The following is a 22,621-nucleotide window of genomic DNA, read 5'->3' on the forward strand; positions in this document are numbered from 1 at the left end:
TGTTACATTTCTGATCTGTCATTGGTTTCATTTGTTACATTATAATCAAAGATGTTAATAAAATTTGATTTATTGTTTTAGTTTCAAGTGAGAAGAGAGGCATTAATGGGACTTGGACAACTATACAAGAAATACACATTTGGTGAAAAAGTAGAGGAATCCTTTGTGGAAAAAGTATCGTTTATAAAAGACAAGATATTCCATCATTATTATCAACAGAGTAGTGATGACAGGTAATATTATAGTATTAACATTCATTTCACATCTGTTAGAATAGATTCAATGTCATTCTTTGGTTTTGTGGATTAGGCAGGTTAATTTTCAAATTGGACTTTAAGGCTATTGTTTCTCTCAATGATCTATGAACCCCAAATTTTAATCTTACCTCCATTAAGTTTTATTTCCTTGTATGCCTTAAGTTAAGTCTGACCAATAGGATATTCAGTCAAATGTATATTATTGGTTGCTTTGGACAGGGCATTTAAAACAGCACAGATTTTTGTTGAAGAGAACAGAAATCAGAATAATGTTACTTCATTTATTCTTGTGGATTAAAGAATATTTGAATTTATCATGATCATAGTGTTTCTAAAGTCTGCTAACTTTCCTGTAGAAAATGTATAAATCATTGAGCATTCAAATTTAAGGTTACCCTGCACTCAAGAAATCCACAGAAAGTTAGTATCCAACAAATAATACTGAATCCACAGTAGTACATCTATCATGATTTAACTGGGCTTTTCCAGAATTATAGGCATGTGGTAATGGGAGGCCCTTATTTAAACCACAACCAACAATAATACAAAATATTCATTAAAAAATCTAAAAAGGAAAATGCAATCACCCAAATATATTGAGGTACTCCCAACATGATCAATTTAGAAACAGCTCTTAATAAAATTAAATTCTGGTGAAAAAAACCATATTAATTCTGAATATCTACTTGTATTTGTAAACTATGTATCAAGCAGTGTTTTGTTGGGTCTTTATGATACTTACAGGTATATAATTCTGTTTTTATTTCACAGGTATATAATTCTGTTTTTATTTCACAGGTATATAATTCTGTTTTTATTTCACAGGTATATAATTCTGTTTTTATTTCAGACTTCTAGTAGAGAGGGTATTTAACACCTGTTTAGTTCCATATAATATGCCAGAAGAAGACAGGATGAGACAGTTCTTACTGTTATATTGTACCCTAGATGAACATGCTATAAAGTTAGTAGATATGATCACTAAATATTGCTAAATGTATCAAATCAATTTCAGGTTTTCGTTATTATTCAGTTTCACTTGAATTTCTTTGCTTCTTAAAAGTAGTTCATTGTCATATTTCACATATGAAAGAGAAGATAATAATTACAATTGCTAATGAGCTAGAATGAATACCTCAACTATTAAATTCACTGACAAAATAAAAGGCAATATCCAAATGTTATGGGTTCTTTCTTTTTCTTCTTCCCATCCTATAGAAATGCATAACATGTCCTGATTTCAAATTTGATATCAAATGTTTCATCTATATGAATGTTAGAACTGTTTTTGAAAGCTCAATAAAAGAATTAATTAATTTTCAGGGCTTTCCAGGAAATGTTTAAACACAGAATAAGGTATGTGGTATGACAAAAATATATATCTTTATCATATAAACTTTGCATGCATATTTAAAAAAATATAGATAAAAAAAAAAGTAAAATTATAATGGAACTGCACCCTTATACAATCCAATATATGGCGATCACCAAATGTCCTTTACAATGAGCATATAAACAGATACATAGGTGTATTGAGATGGTTATCTGTTAAAGTTATGACTTTATATTAGTCTTCTTACTTTGGACTGAGTCTTGATGCCTTGATATTGGATTATATTTTTAATCTTGAAGATTTTTCTGAAACATGATGTTTTTTTTGCAGTGTTGAAATACTAGCATAACAGTCAGACTTGCATTTACACCACATCAATTGACTTAATCAATATCAGCTGTTTTAAATCTGGATTTTTCGAGAATGGATTTAATTTTTTTATCGCATTTTCCTATTAGTATTATACTATAACAATTGGTTGTAAGAAGTGTTTTGTGAACAAATATACAATTTCAATTCTAGTATCTATGATGAATTTCTATTATTCCTTGTTTTACACAGTGTTCGAGCTATGATTTTACAGATGGTTGAAGCAATAGAACAACAAGCTTTACTGAATCCTAGGATTGTTAGTTTGTCAAGTAAGTAAAACAGGACTTGAAATCACAAATAATAGTTCTTATAAAAGGATTGAAACTGTTGCAATAGAAAAATAACCAAACAAGCAAAAACAGTTCCGTAAAACAAAAGGAACTGCTGTTAGGTCTTGACTTATCTCCCTTTTTGGAGAGAAAAAAAAGATAGTTTTATGATGTGAAAATGTTTTGCTTTTTGTAATTTACATATTCATCTGTTGGCATTTTATTTGATTAAATCAATGTCATTTAGGTTATTATAGTTTTGATACTTGAACAGTTTTATTTTGAGTTAATATGGTAAGAACTTGATAAACTTTGTGATTCCCATTTTTAATATCATAAGGATATTTCACAAAACCCAGTTTAAAAATGCTAGGGGAAGAATCATTTGATTGCATGGATCTGAGGAGGAAGTAATTATGCTTTATATTTTACAAAAGGAACTTTACCAGAGACTGGAAAAGCCATTGAGCATCTCAAGAAATTTTGTCAGATAATCAAGGATGACAAAAGACTAAGGAGCTATTTAATCAAATTACTTAGTCAAGATTGTACATGTAAAAAAGCACAAGATTTAGTGGTAAGTTTCATTAACATATTGGTATGGTATAAGAATAAATCTACAAAGAATGTTTTGGAACATATACACATGTAGGAATGACCTTTCTATCTACTGTCTAAAACCTTTCAAGCAGTGCCTTCACAATATGAAGTCCATTTAGATTTAATGCATTGGTAATATATAATTTTGAGATGTGCATGCAGCAAAATATTTGAGATTGACATTTTAGACGTTACCTATTTGTTCTTGCATCTTCAAGGTATATTTAAACAAAGAGATACCATTATTATCTTGACTTGAAATATCTATAGCTAACCGCTTTTCTCGATGTCAATGATAACATGTGTGTAAGCCCACATGTTTTGATGTTCAATACAGATGATAAGGCCAAATAAAAATATATGTGTGGTTCCAGTAACCCAACCGACCCTAGTTAAACCACCCCCCCCCCCCCCCCCCGACCCTAGAACTTTTTTTTTTCATTTCTGAAGAATAAATTTTCGAACGATCAAATTTTGAGGATTGTGAATTAAAATAATTCAATCATAGATTTCTGTCATCTGAATTTCCATCACAAGTATCTGTTATGGCTAAAATGCAAGAATTCATAACAGAATGCAACAAAATTAACTAAAAACATATCATGACTGTTTATTTTACAACCGATCACATGTAAAAATGGCAGACCTCCGGTATAATTATGGAAACAATTTCGGTAAACACAATTTTGTTCCAAATTTTGAGATTAAATTTTTTTTTTTTTTTTTTTTTTTTTTTTTTAAATGCCGACCTGCCGACCCTCCTTTTTAAAAGTATGTAACTGGAACCACACATATAATTTTATTTAGCCTAATGATTGATATAAATATTTAAATCCATAATTAAGATATTTAATGTTTTAGAGAGAAATTTTGAAGAAGTTAGGAGGTCCATCACAGGGTACACAGAATATTTATTACAACACAATAAAGAGTTTGTTAGAGAGAGTGGCCCCTGTAATGATAGATACATCAGCAGTAGACCAGCTGGTCTCCCATGTAGACGACTCTGTCAGAGGTCTTGGTATAATTACAGAGGGAATAGATAGTGCTGCTGAGAAAAGTGTTAAATTATTAATGGTAAGGATTATAGGATTTGTACTTGTCTTACTTTGTTGTAAGGTGTGAAGGTTAATTCATAAGCCATGAATTCTTTATAAATCAGGTTTTCTATTTATCCTTTTGGTACAAGTTGATTAAATGAATTATATTATGTTTTTAGTAACCTAACAAGCTATCAAATTCAAATTTCAATGTTTTTAATTGCCCTTAATATAAAATTGAGAATGGGGAATGAGTCAAAGAGACAACAACCCGACCATAAAACAGACAACAGCAGGTGGTCACCAATAGGTCTTCAATGCAGCGAGAAATTCCCGCACCCGAAGGCGTCCTTCAGCTGGCCCCTTAACAAATATATATACTAATTCAGTGAAAATGGACGTCATACTAAACTCTAAATTATACACAAGAAACTAAAATTAAAAATCATACAAGACTAACAAAGGCCAGAGGCTCCTGACTTGGGACAGGTGCAAAAATGTGGCAGGGTTAAACATGTTCCCCTATACCTCTAGCCAATGTAGAAAAGTAAACGCATAACAATATGCACAGTAAAATTCAGTTCAAGAGAATATGTATGAAACATGTACCACTGGACATGGAGATATCTATCAACTTTTTCAACGTTTTCTGATGAGATATGCTGTAATAAGTTAAACCATACATAGATGAATCTGTACCAGTGGTTTTATTTTTTTAGGTACTATCATGGACGTATCCATACTATTTTAAAACAGAAGAAACATACGAACTTCTATTGACATTTATGAAACATGATGATGAAAGTGTTGGTATGTATAGTATATTGATATAAAAAAAGTGGTATGATTGCCAATGAGACAACTCTCTACAAGATACCGAAATGAAACAGAAATTAACAACTATAGGGCATCGTACAGCCTTCAACAATGAGCAAAGCCTGTACTGCATAGTAAGCTTTAAAAGGCCCAAAAATGACAATGTTAAACAATTCAAAAGAGAAAACTAATGGCCTTATTTATGTATAAACAAGAATGTGTCCCAAGTACACGGATGCCCCGCTCGCACTATCATTTTCAATGTTCAGTGGACCGTGAAATTGGGGTAAAAACTCTAATTTGGCATTAAAATTAGAAAGATCATATCATAGGGAACATGTGTACTAAGTTTCAAGTTGATTGGAATCCAACTTCTTCAAAAACTACCTTGACCAAAAACGTTAATCTGAATCGGGACAAACAAATGGACCCACAGAGCAGAAAACATAATGCCCCTCTACTATCATAGGTGGGTCATAAAAATGAAAGAAAAACAAATAAGTAACACATAAACAAACTGCAACCACTAAATTACAGGCTCCTGACATGGGACAGGCACATACATACAGAATTATTATGTATGTTTAATTTTACACTTTTTTTTTTCTTCAGATTAAACTTACTGTATAAAAATGGGCATATAACAATTTTCTTCAATAGAATTTTATTTATGACATTTAAAGAAGTTCTTATAGTTTATAGCCACAATTCAAATTACAAGAGATAAATCAAAATTAGGATCACTAAAGAAATATTTGAAAGGGGTAGGGAGTCAAAGCAACCTTTCTTTTCATTACTATTTATTTGAGTTTTTTTTTTCACATGCATTTTTTACTTGATATATATTTTTTTTATTACTCACACTTCTATATACATATATACAAGTAATTTGTTCCTGCTCTTTATACTGTTTTACTGTCAATTAAGTACTTTTAAAAAAAAATCTTTATTTTCAGCTGACCTTACACTACAGATATTCAATAACATTGGAAAAAATCTTCAAAAGGATTATCCCAATATATACTCGTAAGTATATGTCAGAATTATTCTGTTCATTTTTATTTGTTAGATACTTTATATCTTTGTGAATGTGGTTGATAGACAATACAAATGTTTTATATAAACCATAAGAGTAAAAGTAGAACTTTGAAAGATAACCTAGCCTTGGGAGCTATTTTATTTCCTTTAGAAGCTGTTGTTTTTTCTTAAGTGTATTTATTTATGAAAAAATAGTTTCAGTCAGCTTTCTTAACATCTTAAAATATTCATTTCAATTGCCTGTTCTTGTAAAATGAATTCACTTTGATATAAAAGTTAATCAGTATAGAGGGTGATATAAAAGTTAATCAGTATAGAGGGTATCATAATTATTTCCTGTAAGTCCAACAAAGTTATATAGAAATCATCGCAGGATGGTATTTATTCAGGCTATTATTAAAGCAAATTTGAAAGAAATAGAATAAACTTTTTTGTTTGCATCTTTTAGGAGTTTATTACCAGTTGTATCTAGTGCAGCTAAGTTGGGTAATCCAAAACAGTGCAAACATGCCATTAGATGTATTAATACGATATGTAAAAACAAAGAAGCTATTTATGGACAAATCTTTGAGGTAAGTACATTGATATTATATGCTTCATAAAAGAAAGTTAGGATAAATAAAGAAAAGAATTTCCTCAGTCTATAAATATGTGAAATGTAGAATTTTATGACATTTAAACAAATAAAGGGAGATAAGATGGAAAGTTTTGCAAGCTTTTCAAGGTTGGACAGAAAAGAACTGAAAAACTGAATTAGGGAGGATTTGTGGTGAGATGCAAGAGAGACACACATTTCATTTATTGAAGGCTAATGTCATTTGATGTTTAAGCATTAGAAATGGAAATATATTGACAACCATAGCTTAAGATTTTAATGCATTTTTATGATGATTGTTAAGTTATTTACTGCTTGACTCATTAGAAATGTCATATATATTATAGCATTACAAGAAGTCACTTAATCCAGAATCAGCCAACTTCATTACAGCTATAGTAGGACTAGGACATATAGCCAAGCTTTGTCCGGAAGAATTTGCTCCTGATATAAAAACTATAGTCTCTAAAGTAATTGTCAAAGATCTCCTAATGCAAGACCATGTAAGTTCCTAGTATTGAGTTCTGTACAAGATGTAGGGGTATATAACCAGATGAGGCCTCAAGTGAATAAATAACTTTCTGTTTGTATTATAATCTGTTCTAGACATTGATGTTAAAACCAAGACCGTCATGGAAATATAGTTAAACACACACTGAGTAAATAATCTGGATTGTCTTTATTGTTTAAAACTCAATATTTTAAATGTATGACATTTAACAGTCAGGGGTACTACTTAAACAAGTGATTTCAAAATGAGTAATATAGTAAATATTTTCACACAGAATTTTCAAAATCACTGAAACAAGTAATTTGAGAAATTAAAATGTAATCACTCCAATAAGTGTTTATAACATTTTTATGCCCCACCTACGATAGAAGAGGGGCATTATGTTTTCTGGTCTGTGCCTCCCTTCCGTGTGTCCTTTGCTTCAGGTTAAAGTTTTTGGTCGAGGTAGTTTTTGATGAAGTTGAAGTCCAATCAACTTGAAACTTAGTACAAATGTTCCCCATGATATTATCTTTCTAATTTTAATGCCAAATTATAGTTTTTACCCCAATTTCATGGTCCACTGAACATAGAAAATGATAGTGCTAAGTTCAGGTTAAAAGTTTTTGGTCAAGGTAGTTTTTGATGAAGTTAAAGTTACATCAACTTGAAACTTAGTACACATGTTCCTTATGATATGATCTTTCTAATTTTAATTCCAAATTAAAGTTTTGACCCCAATTTCATGGTCCATTGAACATAGAAAATTATAGTGCGAGTGGGATATCCGTGTACTATGGACACATTCTTGTTTGGATATTTTTATGCCCCACCTACGATAGTGGAGGGGCATTATGTTTTCTGGTCTGTGCCTCCGTTCGTCCGTCCACTTCAGGTTAAAGTTTTTGGTCAAGGTAGTTTTTGAAGAAGTTGAAGTCCAATCAACTTGAAACTTAGTACACTTGTTCCCCATGATATGATCTTTCTAATTTTAATGCCAAATTATAGTTTTGACCCCAATTTCATGGTCCACTGAACATAGAAAATGATAGTGCTAAGTTCAGGTTAAAAGTTTTTGGTCAAGGTAGTTTTTGATGAAGTTAAAGTTACATCAACTTGAAACTTAGTACACATGTTCCTTATGATATGATCTTTCTTATTTTAATTCCAAATTAAAGTTTTGACCCCAATTTCATGGTCCATTGAACATAGAAAATTATAGTGCGAGTGGGATTTCCGTGTACTATGGACACATTCTTGTTTGGATATTTTTATGCCCCACCTACGATAGTAGAGGGGCATTATGTTTTCTGGTCTGTGCCTCCGTTCGTCCGTCCACTTCAGGTTAAAGTTTTTGGTCAAGGTAGTTTTTGAAGAAGTTGAAGTCCAATCAACTTGAAACTTAGTACACTTGTTCCCCATGATATGATCTTTCTAATTTTAATGCCAAATTATAGTTTTGACCCCAATTTCATGGTCCACTGAACATAGAAAATGATAGTGCGAAGTTCAGGTTAAAGTTTTTGGTCAAGGTAGTTTTTGATGAAGTTAAAGTTACATCAACTTGAAACTTAGTACACATGTTCCCTATGATATGATCTTTCTAATTTTAATTCCAAATTAAAGTTTTGACCCCAATTTCACGGTCCACTGAACATAGAAAATGATAGTGCGAGTGGGGCATTCGTGTACTATGGACACATTCTTGTTTCCACAAGAATTCCATTGAAAAAACAACTATTTACATATAGAAATAGCCTTTTGCTTGATAAGCCTGTCACTTTTTTCAGTTTATTTGAATATGCAAAAACTTGAATAATTTGTAGATCAGGACATAACCTTAAAATAAAGCATTCTAACTCTTAAGAAAACCAATCAAGTCACCTAATATTGTTGACCTTTGTCTGATAGAAAGAGTAGTTGATGAATATTTGATTACAGAACAATTCCCAAGGGTACTTTTAAAAGCTATAGCGCATTAACTTACTGCCCAAGCTCACTGGTGAAATTGATATCCAAAGTTAAAGTGATTATTGATTTATGTAAGAAAATTATAGAAAAGTTTGTGAAAATATGGAAAATCAATGTAATTAGCATTTGAAGATCAAAGGAAACACTAAAATCACTGAAATAGGTGATAATGAAATCACTTGTTTAAGTAGCACCCCTGACTGTTTAAGAGGTGCATACAATTGTTACAGTTGTTTCTGTTTCCATCCATTTTTGGTTTTCCAAACTTGAAAAAAAAAATGATATAGGTTTTATTAATAGTAAGTTCAAAAAATTGAATTCACATACATTTCCACCAAGCATGTTCCATTTTGAATGTTTATACAAGTGTGTATGAGCTTACATTTGTGTTACAGACATTTGGTCCATCAACAACAGAAAGTTGGTATTCTGAACATCATGTGACAGAGGAATCTATGGCTAAGGTAAGAATTGGGTTGCTCATTGTTGAAGCCTGTAATTGTTCACACATGTCCTTGTCTTTTGGACTTATTTGTGACTGGACGTTCAGCAAACAACAAGTAATCAGTCTTTTGTTCTAAATGGATAGTTGTCACTTTGGTAATCATCTCATTATTTTCATAAATTTTGGCTCATCAAAAGGAGCTAAGAATTTGAATTTCTAGAAATCTTATTGCTGAAATTTTCAATGTTGCTTATTTTCATCAAAATAGATTATTGATTAAGGTTAACTTTCAGGCCCTATCATGCCTTACAAGTTATTATTTTAACTTTACATGTACTTTACATGTGAATTTATTTTGTAGTTACAATCTATGAAATTATTAACCAGATGGTTACAAGGTCTGAAGAGTAATGCAAACAATTCAGGGACGTCAACGCTACGGCTACTGTATACTGTCATAGCGCATGAAGGAGATCTGATGGAGAAGGGAAATATTAAGTAAGCATCATAGGATATTGAAATTTTTGTTTAAGGATGAATTGGGATTATTTTCTTGTATGCAACAATACCATGAATCTATAATAAAGTATCAGAAATTAAATACATGTATGATTTAGAAAATTAAGCATTCAATTTAAGTAAAATTATGTTAGATAGTTAACCAGTATTAGGTAAGGGTTGTCATTGTGTTGATGTGTACCAGGGTTAACCTAAGATAATCCTGAATGGCAGTAAACCAGGATAAGTAAAATTATGTTGTGTTTGGGTGTTAAGAGGCCTTTGATTCCATGTTGATTACCATACTTTGACTTATAATGGTTTACTTTTACAAATTATGACTTGGATGGAGAGTTGTCTCATTGGCACGCATACCACATCTTCATATATCTTTTTAATTGTTTTGGGGTGTTTTACTGTAAACCAGGATAATATTGGGCTGTTCCCAAGTGGCTTGTGAAAGGGGGAGTGGGAAGCAAATTAATAAATTTAAGTTTGATGCATTTACCGATCAGGGTCTGAAAACAGTGTCCACCATGCACCAATTCATATAATTTTGGAACAACCCTTCACAATTTATTTTTGTATTTTCAGTAAACCAGAATTAGCTAGACTGAGATTACAAGCTGGCTGTTGTATGATCAAATTAGCAGAGGAGAAATGCTTCTCTGACATCATTACACATGAACAGTTCCAAGCCTTGGCTTTGTTAATGAATGTAAGTACACCTTAAAGTAAACATGGCATATCAAGTAGCTAATATTCAGTCAATGAGGAGGCTAAAGATGTTATTGATCTTCATAAGATGTAAAAAAACAAAACAATAAAATATGATATAATTAACATTTCAACAATCAGTCTCTACAGACATCAGTAAAAGATTTTTGATTTACCAACGGCCATATTGAATTAAAAAAAAAATCTGCAAAAACAAATGTTCTGTCATTTAATGTAGGAAGATGTAGCCATAGATATAAGAAGATGTGGTATGAGTGCCAAAGAGACAACTCTCAAAGTCAATTTGTAAAAGTAAACCATTATAGTACAAAGTCAAAGTACAGTCTTCAACACAGAGCCTTGGCTCACACCTAACAGCAAGCTATAAAGGGACCCATAAATGACTTGTAAAACCATTCAACCGTGAAAAACAACAGTCTAATCTATATAAAAAAAAACGAGAAACAAGAAACACTTATGAACCCCATCAACAAACAACAACTATTGAACATCAGATTCCTGACTTAGGACAGGTGCAAACAATTGCAGAGAGTTTAAAAGTTTCAATAGGTACCAACCTTCATCCTTATCTGAAACCATCGATGTAGCCATGTTTGTTTAAAAATCTTACTCAAATTACATTATTTTTTTTATTAATTACAGGATAGCTGTTACCATGTACGTCATATATTCTCTCTTAAATTACACAAAAGTTTACTCACACTTCGACTACCTCTCCAGTACATGTCAATATTTTGTCTGGCGGCCAACGATCCAATGAGAGAACGGCGGACACAGATCAAACAATTCCTACAGAACAATATCACAAAGAGAAGGGAATACATTAAACAGAATCCATCCATTCAAGGTTAGTCTAATGACACAAAGAGGTAACTTGTATATACAACTGTGTCTGTAGACAATGATCCACCAGAGTTTAAATGAAGTAGATATAAGCAATTAGCACTGTTTAGCCAATGAGAATAACCAAAACTGTATATTTGAAAATGTGAAACAATAAAAATGAGAAAACTAACAGCCTCATTTATAATAATACAATTTACAAAAAACAAATATTAAATGAGAGTCAACATCTTCCTAGGTTTATATCTTTAATTATAAGGATGACTGATACATCAACACTGTTAATAAGATGTCGACCATGCTTTCTTTAAAAGTGGAATTTTATTTTCATGATTACAGAAATGAACATGTTTAATTAAAATGTATTTCAGGAAGAATATTCCATTTCTTACCTGACTATGTGATGCCGTATACTATACATTTACTAGCACATGACCCTGAACTAAAGGAACACGATGATGTAGAACCTCTTAAAAATATTAAAGAGTAAGTAATATGTATTGTACTTGGCCTCTCAGGTTCAGAAGGTAGTTCTTGCTGTCACTTATGAGAGGAAGTTTTTTGGGATCATTTGCTTACTTCATATGCTCAAATCTGAACATTATAGTAGTGATAGATAAGCTTTCACAAAGATCAATCTTTTTGTCAATCTTAACACATAAAGAGCTAAAGAATCTGGTATTGCTATAGGAATAACAATGATATTTTGACAGGGTAACATTTAAATTCACATCACCTCTGATCAACTTTATTGTCCATTGAAATTTCTTTCGCCTATTATTGCCATAACAGAGCTTACAAAAATCTTTAAAAGAGTCAAAGAGAAAGGACCATAATTACACACTCTTTGTTTTCAGATGTCTGTGGTTTAATATGGAGCCTTTGATCAGTAAGAGTGAAGACTATAATTACACTTTCTTCAGACGAATGATGGAGAATATTAAACAGACAAAAGATGCTCAGGATCCAGATGACAAAGAAACAAATATGGTATGTTTAGTGGGGAAATTAGTAACTGGGTTTTCTTGTTTTAAAACTTGAGCCATATACCAGCAGTTTCCATGCAATAACTTTTGAACTGTCTAACCAATGTTTTTAAGATGTTGCTACTGATGACTTGATTTTATATTGTGTATTTTTATTCATTTCAAAAACATTGTTATGTATGATGTGACTATTGTATTATAAGGTGTATTTTATTATTTCAGAAACTGTATGCTGTATGTGATGTAGCTCTGGGATTACTAAATAGTAAGAGTGGTAATATTACTCTAAAAGATGTAACTGTAGAACCAAGATTATCAGCTAAACACTTCACTAAACCAGATAAGGTAGGATTATATGTTGATTACTGTTACATGGGGTATCTGGAGAACAAAGAACCCTTGTAACAACTCAATAAGTGATGTCTAGGTAGCCTGTTGGAAGACTATTTCCACTTCTTTTTTCCAGTGACAGTCCCAATTTTCAGACTTATCAGGATCGCACCAGATTTGATTTTTGTTTTAATGCCACTTTTAAGCACTGTATTTATGCTATTTCACCCATCTTCAATAGGAAAACTGACAATCCTAGTCAATTAAGATTGGAGTCGAGTGCACCTGCATGAGTGGGGTTCGAACTCACAAACTCGGTGTTGACTGGCTAGTGATTTTATTTAATGGAACAATTTTTACTTACAACATATGGACCATAATTTGGTATTCGGCCTTTGGTTTCTTTTTGTATCCTTTTTTATAAGTTCTAAAATTTTAACTTTTATTTTGTGGGTTGTGTTGGTGTTAGAATAGTATGAATGGAACAATTGAGTTTTTCGAGAAAAAATTAATACATTTTGATTCACCGTTTACGTGACATGAAACCAAACAGGAAACCAATCTTTATTTTCTTTATTTTGCACAATATAATTCAAAAGGCATAAATAAACACCATTACTAGTGTTACTTGCTTCATGTTAATATTTAAAATCTATTTTCAATGTTATATTAAAGTTTTTTTTAAACCTGACAGGAAACCATAAGAAACCGAAAGCATTTTTTTAGTTTTATTTTATTGCAAAATCTGCTTAAAATAATCTGAACAGTATACTTTTTCTTAAAATCCATCTTAAATGTAACAGTATTATAAAACTCCTAAATATGTGCTTGTTTTGAAAACAATTAGTACAATTTATTCAGAATTTTCCATATTTTCTTCATTGATACAAGATACCATAATCGTTGTATCTTGATGTTTAAGCCAAAAAAATGTATTTATATTTGGTTTTGATATTCCAGTTATATACAATTTATTCCAAATCATTGGCAATGTAACATTCTTTAAATCCAGTAAAGAAAAAAACTTTTAACTTGGAATTAAAATCTTTAAAATAGGCACAATGTGATACTTGTGACCTGTACACCATCTACATGGTTTCCACATTTTAACCTACTTTAGTGGGCTAAAATCAATAAAGTACTTCCTTTCAAGTCATGCATGGTAAAAGTTTACTTCTCCTTTGACAAGTTTATTGCGTTTCTGATAAGTGTTTGCAGAACATGAATAAAAAATATTAATTAAAAACTGTGACAAAGATTCCAACTTTGTAAATTCCAAGTGTAACGGTATATTAACATGTATTTTTCATTAAATTATATTTATTCACCTAAAATATCCAGTAATATTTACTGCTGAAGTTAAATCAATCCAAAGAGCATTGGTACAATGATAAGAGACGTAATTTCGATTGATTTTTCCAAGGACTCTTCACGTCATTATCGGGAAACGAAGTGTGTTCTAACGTCTGTCAAATATGAAATCGATTTTGTCAAGTCATTGGGCATTTATTTTCACACAGGATCGTATGTAACATTATGCACATAGGAAAAATAACAGACCATCGGCGCAATCTTTTTGACAATTGTATTTTCCTCTTTTAAACAAGACGAAACAAGTCTACAGATTAAGTTTGCTAACATCCCGTTGGAAACAAAAACAATGTTTAGACCTAGTATTTCGTACATCCGGCCGTAATGGCGTTATCACATGTTAGTCACATGTTTCACGTATGACCGGAAATGATTAGAACTTAAGGACAAAAACAATTTTAATAAATAACTGGACTTCTGTTTCGTGTGAAATGTAACACATAACGATAACATAATTTTCTTACTCAATTATTACGAAGATCAAAACAAGAATGTAAATCATCTCGGATTTACCTGTTTGAACATCTCGCGAGAGTTCATATTTGCATATTGTTTTTAAGAATTCTATTACAACAAAGCAGATTACATCATCTAAAAATTGCGTTACGAAATCGGACACAAAAATCACGCCACTGTTCTTACATCTGCTACATAAATACTTATAGTTCTCGGCATTTTCTTCTCACTATTCTTATTGGTCGATGTTCTTTGTTATTTGAAAGCAAAAGTTACGAATTTGCCAGTGACGATTATCTATAAATCAGTCAGCGTTATGCTCTTCGGAAGCAAAAAATAACGCGAGAAACGACACAAAAATACAGTTGTAGAATCTTTGAAATTCGTATATTTTAATTTTTTTTCTAGGGAAGAGTAGCATACACTTGTATGTTGATAAAAATAATGGCATCTTTAGATGTAGTTGCAACTTTTCTTACATTTATTCACATTTTATCACATTTCTATAGTTATAGGAAACGGAGCCCAATAGCAAATTGTGGTTCATATATGTTTTAACCATTTTATTTCAAATTGACCTGTACCTATCTACCTACTTTAACAGTTTATACAAACATATTTCTTTCAGAGTTACAGCAATACACAGAATTATCTACCTAAAGACTTTTCTTTTGAAGGCCATAAGGTATATATAATGTACACATAAGGTTTTGTCTATTTATTTTGGATTGAGTTGCCCATTAAAGATTAGACTTGAAGGCCATAAGTTGTGTAAAATATACACATACACTTTGTCTACTTTAGATTAAGTTGGCTACACAATCATTGCATGTAGGATTATTCCATTTGTCTTTTGGAAAGCAGACAGTTTCTCACTGGACTTAAATTTCAGTGATGGAAATAGATATAAGAAGACGTGGAATGAGAGCGAATGAGACCACTCTCAATCCAAGTCGTAGTTACTAAAAGTAAACCCTTATAGGTCAAAGTATGGTCTTCAACACAAAGCTGTCAATGTATACTGTGAAAGTACTTTTATTCGTGGGGTACCAATTTTCGTGGTTTTCGTGGATGACTTTATCCACGAATTTAAGTGTCCAACGAAATAAAACAACCATTGTCCAAATCAAGACATGGAAAGATCCCCATGTAGGTTTGACCACTAATATGATCTAGAGAATATATTAAATAACGCTAAATCTGAGAATACTGTAATTTTAAACAGTCACAGAACTACAAAATCATGCAAGGTTATACCCATTTGATCTTTAATAACCTAAACTGTACAACTTTTGATCTTTTATTTCCCATAAAAATTATTTTTGATTGGTGAAAGTCAGATTTCCGGTATTGATATGCTAGTATGATAAAGTGTTCATTTTATATCCTCGTAGTTCTCGTACAAATGGGAAATAATAATTTCATGCTAGGCTTGATTTTGATTAGAATTATTTGACAATTCAAGATACTTTTATAGCTTTTGTTTATGTTACTGTTTACTTTAGGTGACATGTTTATGGCCTAATTAACACCTTTGATGGTCTTTAATCTGTTGATCACTTTATCTTGGGTTAATTAGTGTTGTTACTATGCTTTTCACGGGTCAATGTTTTCTTTGCAATTTCCTTCAATCCAGACTATTTGTAAATTTCGTTCTCTAAAGGCTTTTATTTTTCAATAATTTTATTTTAGAAAACTAAAATCCACGAATTTAAAAACCCACGAACATGTAAATATTGCTCAAACCACGAAAATTGATACCCACGAATTAAAGTACTTTCACAGTATATTAAGGATTGAAAAAGAAGTGATTTCATATTAACATTCAAAGTCCATTTAGGCTTTACAGATTTCTTACAGAAGTTTTGTTTCATGTTTTGAATGTACACATACATCTTTATACAGTACTTTTGACAGAGAATTTATACATGTAGTCCTCCGTTATTTGAATATATTTGTATTGTAGAGGAAGGGTGTAAATGCCTTGATAGATACATCAGGAAAAGCTAACACCAGTAAGGGTCAGACCACAGAAATAATTGTGGAGAGTCCTGGACCAGTGGTCAATCCACTTCCTACATCTCCTAGAGATCAGAGACAACCTAAGACAAAGAAAACGGATGTTGGGTGAGTGTTTCAGAAATGTAGAAAGTACTAGACATGTTGTCATATAAACTTCTTGTCAGGAGTGTAAAATGGCTGACAATCTGCACATATTTCCATAGAAACCTAATGTTAGTAGTGTACTCTAAGAGTTTAGACATTACTGCATATGTTGTCACAGAAATTTCAGAACTTGGTGTAAAAATAAATAAACTGGAAATAAATTTGCAAAAAGAATAATTTTTTATTCAACCATTGAGGTTGTCTTTTTCATTTCAACATTTTTATTTCCATTCATAACTGTTTCTATAGAGTTTACAAGTGCAGCTTTTCAGGTGATAATAATTGGAAATGAGAGAACGTTAATATTTAGCTGATTTTCAGAACTACATTTAACCAAAGAAGCAATAATAATCCTTTTCTGATACTGGGCTTGTTTAAATGGCACCCATCTTTATCTGGGAAAATATTAATTTGGGTCATTCATATTTCACATTTTTAGTAACAAAGAAGTTATTAACATGTTTTAATACCTTTTTATAAAACAAAAATTGAATTTCAAACATTTGAACTGCATGAATTTATAGTTAAGATTTGCTTATAATTAGATTAAGATAATGACAATTCTTTAGACCTTTGATTGTACAAAAAATTGTTCACAGATATTTAAAAGGTCTCCATAGTAGTTGAAGACAGTTATACCACATAACTTTCATAAATACAATATTTTTACATATTTACAGATCTGAAACAGAAAGTTCACCGAATTCTAGTGCTGATTCTGTGAAGAAAAATGATTCAGGGAAAAATGTGGACAAGAAAAAAACACAAAAACGAAAACTTAATACTGACACTAAGGATGAAAACAAAGAACCTAAAACAGCAAAAGTGCGTAACAAAAAACAAACAAAAACCTCAGGGAAAAATGTGCCAAAATTAATGGACACTGAAGAATCAGACGGTGATGAGGATGATGATAGTTCAGTGGCTAATTCTGAGTCACAGGAATCGCAGGAAATTCCATTAGGACCTAAAGCAAAAAAAGCTAAAAATGTTAGTGATAAAAATTCAAAGTCCAATGTGAGGACTTCAAAAAAGGACACACTTCAGAAGTCTAAGTCATTAATGAATGGTGCAAAAACAGATTCCACGGTTACTTCAGATTCTCCGAAGCCAGGAAGGAAACGAAAAACTGAAAGTGTTTCCAAAGAAAGTACTACAGTCAAAAAATCAAAGTTAACGTGAGTATTTAGTTGTGTAGATAATGTTCATTGATATTTTTATACTCACTTGACAAAAAAAGAAGTTGTTTCAACCTTTCATCCATTATCACTTTGTGGTCCAGAGGATTTTGCCTTTGTTTTAATTTGATCCTTTTAAAGAAGATGTAAGTATCCACTTGTAAAAAAAGGACAAGTTTAATAATCCTGAGATAGGGGAACATAGATGTGAGCTTGTTCATTGAAGGACTTGTTTTCATTTACTTTGTTTATGTTTAATATCGCAAAAATAATGCAAATGTTTCATAGAGGATACAACATTCTTAGTTGATTTATTTATTATGAATCTGTCCAATTTTTGATATTTTTACCAATAACTTTGGTTTACTCACATATTATTGTCAATATAATGGAAATTGGTGTGACTCATACAAGCAACAGGTTTAGCTAGCTATTAAAGTAAAACCAGGTTTAATTCACCATTTTCTACATAAAGAAATATATTCTAAGTCGGGAATATGACAGTTGTTTTCCATTAATTTGATGTGTATGTAATTTTCCTTTTACTTGTTTTTCTATATAATTTCAATGATTGAATTTTTCAGTCCCGCCTTAAAGAATCTCAGTCCATCAGTTAGTGATTGTTCTACACCCAGTTCTCCAGGGAGGTCATCAACAAAATCATCATCATCTGTAAAATCTTCAGCAAAATCATCGTCAGCAAAATCTACTCCAAAGAAATCCCCGCATAATTTAAAAAAGTAAGTTTATATGATTTATGATTTACTCTCAATGCAATATATCTTAGAAATACTACAACATTACTATTTCTATATATGTATAAGCTCGAAACAGTTCCTTCAAATTGCATTTATATGTAATAAAGTATTTGTATTTGAAGTTGCATGAAAGACTTGGATCTGGAAACTCCTATTTTCCAGGCATGTCCAAATTAAGATAGAATTGACAATTGCCAAAATAAGATCAGATTAAATTTTGATAAAAGTTTTCAATGCCCTTTTGGTCAGAAATTACAAATTTTGGGTCAATCAATTATTATTTACTTTGTTTCATGTTGACTAATTTTGATGACTGTAATTATTTTACAGAACAACAATAACTAGGAGTAAATTGAACAGATCTGATGGAGAATCGGATGAATCACCTCCCGAAGACAAAACGAAAAAAAATGTGAGAAAGACTGCATCAAAACAGACAAGACTTGACCAGTTCAATGTTAAATCAGCTCCCAAAAATGTGTAAGTAGACAAACACTAGTATACTTTGTGTTCAATTAATAATCCCACACCTAGGGTGACTGATTTATAGAAATATTGTCTCATTAGTTTTTGGGCAGTAAAGGACAATTAAAACCCTTGTCAAAGTGGGTTCTTTTGACTGTATTATGTATAAAAACATTTACAACATCCTGTCAGAATGGTCATGTATAATCCCATGTCATGAGAGTGCCTCCACCCTTGCACCTTAAAGAAGATATGCAAGACCAAAATTTCTGTCCCTATCTATCATATTCCTACTTTCCAAGGCAGTTTAAATTTCCTGCTCTTCATCTCAGTTGACTTTAACCTTAAGAACCTACCAATTGTATTTGTTGTTGATATGCTCTTGTCTTGAGCAAATGTTAAATATTTGCTGCTGGACATTAGGCAAGCAATCCAATCACTGCACTTGTTTTGTTGACTTCTTTAAATCCGATATTTATTCAAATTCGATTACATCAAGTTATATTTTGTTCTTTAGGAGGAAAGGTAAAAATTTGCCAAATGGAGTGTCTGATGGTGATAGTCAGGAAACATCGTCAGCTGCATCGACACCTAAATCAGGGACATCAATACGTATCAAAACTAAAGTACAGACACCTGATAGTGTAAGTATTATAGTACTTTCAAATTTATAGGAGGCAATTATATACCCAAACATAGTATATTTGTTTTTTCAGACATTAGGATACATAATACATTTAACAATCAAAAGTCAAAAAATAAATTATTCAAGTTGAACATATAAAAGAGACATTCCAGCTTATTTCAAAATATGGAAATATTTATTCTTTTTATGGCCCTGTAACCAAGTTGTCGGTGCCATATAGTTTTACTCTTTTCCGAAATTCCGTCATTCCGCAACAAACCATTATACAGAGTTTTTTTCTAAACGCCTTCAGATATTGGGCTGCTTTTTGGTATGTGAGTTACCCATGATGAGTTATCGATCAAGTTTAAGTTTCATTCCACTTGGCTAATTTTTGCCAAAATTACTTTGATGAATTGTTGAAAATCACAGTTATACAGACTTTTTAGCTCACCTGGCCCAAAGGGCCAAGTGAGCTTTTCCAAAATTTAACCAAACTTGACCACAATCATCATTGGGGTATTTAGTTTAAAAAATGTGTGGCGTGACCCGGCCAACTAACCAAGATTGCCGCCATGGCTAAAAATAGAACCTAGGGGATTAAATGCAGTTTTGGGCTTATAACTCAAAAACCAAAGCATTTAGAGCAAATCTGACACGGGTAAAATTGTTTATCAGGTCAAGATCTATCTGCCCTGAAATTTTCAGATGAATCGGACAACCCGTTGTTGGGTTGCTGCCCCTAAATTGGTAATTTTAAGTAAATTTTACTGTTTTTGGTTATTATCTTGAATATTATTATTGATAGAGATAAACTGTAAACAGCAATAATATTCAGCAAAGTAAGATTTACAAATAAGTCAACATGACCAAAATGGTCAGTTGACCCCTTTAGGAGTTATTGCCCTTTATAGTACATTTTTAACCATTTTTCGTAAATCATTAGGGTATCTAGTTTAAAAAATGTGTGGCGTGACCCTGCCAACCAACCAAGATGGCCGCCATGGCTTAAAATAGAACATAGGGGTAAAATGTAGATTTTGGCTTATAACTCTAAAACCAAAGCATTTAGAGCAAATCTGACATGGGGTAAAATGATCTATTAGGTGAAGATCTATCTGCCCCTGAAATTTTCAGACAAATCCGTCAACCCATTGTTGGGTTGCTGGCCCTGAATTAGTAATTTTAAGGAAATTTTGCAGTTTTTATACGCCCGTCTTTTAAACGGGACGTATTATGGTATACCGTTGTCCGTCCGTCTGTCCGTCCGTCCGTCGTCCACACTTCGGACAATAACTCAAAAACACTTTCACCAATTTCCATGAAACTTAAGTGAATTGTTTATATCTATTGACGTAAGCTCCCTTTCGTTTTTTTTTAATTTCAGATTTTAAGTTTTGGATTTATGGGGCTTTATTCATAAAAAAGGGGGGATTTTCAACACTTCGAACAATAACTCAAAAAGGCTTTCACCAATGTCCATGAAACTTTGGTGAATTGTTTATATCTATTGATGTAAGCTCCCTTTCAATTTTTATAAATTTCAGATTTTAAGTTTTGGATTTATGGGGCTTTATTCATAAAAAAAGGGGGATTTTCAACACTTCGGACAATAACTCAAAAAGGCTTTCACCAATGTCCATGAAACTTTGGTGAATTGTTTATATCTATTGATGTAAGCTCCCTTTCAATTTTTATAAATTTCAGATTTTAAGTTTTGGATTTATGGAGCTTTATTCATAAAAAAAGGGGGATTTTCAACACTTCGGACAATAACTCAAAAAGGCTTTCACCAATGTCCATGAAACTTTGGTGAATTGTTTACATCTATTGATGTAAGCTCCCTTTCAATTTTTATAAATTTCAGATTTTACATTTCCGTGTTATGAATTTTTATGCTTAAAAAAGGGGGGATTTTCCAATTTTGGGACAATAACTAACACTTTCACAAAATTTTATGCAACTTTGATAAATTGTTTATATCTATTGACATAAGCTCCCTTTCCATTTTTATAAATTTTAGATTTTACGTTTTCTTAAGTAATGAATTTTTATACTTAAGGATATATTCTTCTGACTTTTCAGTCTCGGTCAGGTTGCATTTCTGTAAATATTGACAATGCAATTTCCCATAGGAACTCCTTTTACGGCTAAAACTGTACCACTTTTACTATGAAGTTTTGAAAAAAATCTTATCCTAGAATTGAAAGTTCATTTGCACCACAATTTTTTTCAAAGGTCAAAATATAGGGCTGTGCGGCATATTTTCAACGTTTATATGCCCCGAACTTCTCAGAGTTGAAACTTACACTTATTTTCTTAACTACCCCTACCTCGAATGAAAGGTTACCACAGATTTCAATGTAAACAATAAGCACATGTTTATTTACTGGTAACATTCCCCAGTTCTGTCTCTGCGATATGGAACACAGAGAGCATAACTGGGAACCAGTATGTAAACAAAATTAATTTTCTATGAATATTCTATTTCTCCCCAAAAGAGGCGTGTTGTCAGAAACAGCTGTATTTACAAAGTGCAACCTATACAGACATTTATTCAAATAGAAAACTCTCTAAAATCAGTTTTTCTCACATTATGACTCATTTATCAGAATTATAGTCTTAAAGAAATCACTGTGTATACTCTAAGTTTTTCTTTACTATACATTTTATACCCCCTCCCCTGTTGCAATTTTTTTAAAGAATTAGAAAATAAGACTTTAATTATTGCCAGCTTACCCTTTTTACATATTTTCTGATAAAAAATGCCTAGAACCTGATTAAAACTGTTTTGATAACATATTGAAAGCATATCAGAATATTATAAATGTAATGTTTAGCAGTCAATCATCACAACATTCAAGATTATATAAAGTATCCAATCCAGCCTCTGTCTCCAGTCCACATCTTACTGTATACCTATTTGTCAATTAAAGAACACATTTTCTGCCTCAAATGGTCAATTTAGAATTCTTGTCACA

At 31.6% G+C, this 22,621-nt stretch overlaps 1 protein-coding gene across 3 annotated transcripts in view; it reads left to right on the forward strand.

Annotated features, from left to right (window-relative positions):
* Positions 1 to 22,621, forward strand: part of LOC143084942 (sister chromatid cohesion protein PDS5 homolog A-like) — a 36,448-nt gene that overhangs the window by 9,221 nt on the left and 4,606 nt on the right. For all 3 annotated transcript variants that reach the window (XM_076261024.1, XM_076261025.1, XM_076261026.1), the window contains 23 exons: positions 82 to 233; positions 1,108 to 1,221; positions 1,581 to 1,613; positions 2,152 to 2,231; positions 2,669 to 2,808; positions 3,693 to 3,908; positions 4,591 to 4,681; positions 5,644 to 5,713; positions 6,174 to 6,297; positions 6,668 to 6,823; positions 9,177 to 9,245; positions 9,588 to 9,724; positions 10,319 to 10,442; positions 11,105 to 11,309; positions 11,677 to 11,791; positions 12,163 to 12,295; positions 12,514 to 12,636; positions 15,077 to 15,133; positions 16,415 to 16,575; positions 17,295 to 17,792; positions 18,377 to 18,532; positions 18,881 to 19,030; positions 19,533 to 19,659. In XM_076261024.1, coding sequence (XP_076117139.1) covers positions 82 to 233; positions 1,108 to 1,221; positions 1,581 to 1,613; positions 2,152 to 2,231; positions 2,669 to 2,808; positions 3,693 to 3,908; positions 4,591 to 4,681; positions 5,644 to 5,713; positions 6,174 to 6,297; positions 6,668 to 6,823; positions 9,177 to 9,245; positions 9,588 to 9,724; positions 10,319 to 10,442; positions 11,105 to 11,309; positions 11,677 to 11,791; positions 12,163 to 12,295; positions 12,514 to 12,636; positions 15,077 to 15,133; positions 16,415 to 16,575; positions 17,295 to 17,792; positions 18,377 to 18,532; positions 18,881 to 19,030; positions 19,533 to 19,659 — 3,231 coding nt within the window. The remainder of the gene's footprint in view (positions 1 to 81; positions 234 to 1,107; positions 1,222 to 1,580; positions 1,614 to 2,151; positions 2,232 to 2,668; positions 2,809 to 3,692; positions 3,909 to 4,590; positions 4,682 to 5,643; positions 5,714 to 6,173; positions 6,298 to 6,667; positions 6,824 to 9,176; positions 9,246 to 9,587; positions 9,725 to 10,318; positions 10,443 to 11,104; positions 11,310 to 11,676; positions 11,792 to 12,162; positions 12,296 to 12,513; positions 12,637 to 15,076; positions 15,134 to 16,414; positions 16,576 to 17,294; positions 17,793 to 18,376; positions 18,533 to 18,880; positions 19,031 to 19,532; positions 19,660 to 22,621) is intronic.

Source organism: Mytilus galloprovincialis, chromosome 8, assembly GCF_965363235.1.
Source record: "Mytilus galloprovincialis chromosome 8, xbMytGall1.hap1.1, whole genome shotgun sequence".
Classification (NCBI taxonomy): domain Eukaryota; kingdom Metazoa; phylum Mollusca; class Bivalvia; order Mytilida; family Mytilidae; genus Mytilus; species Mytilus galloprovincialis.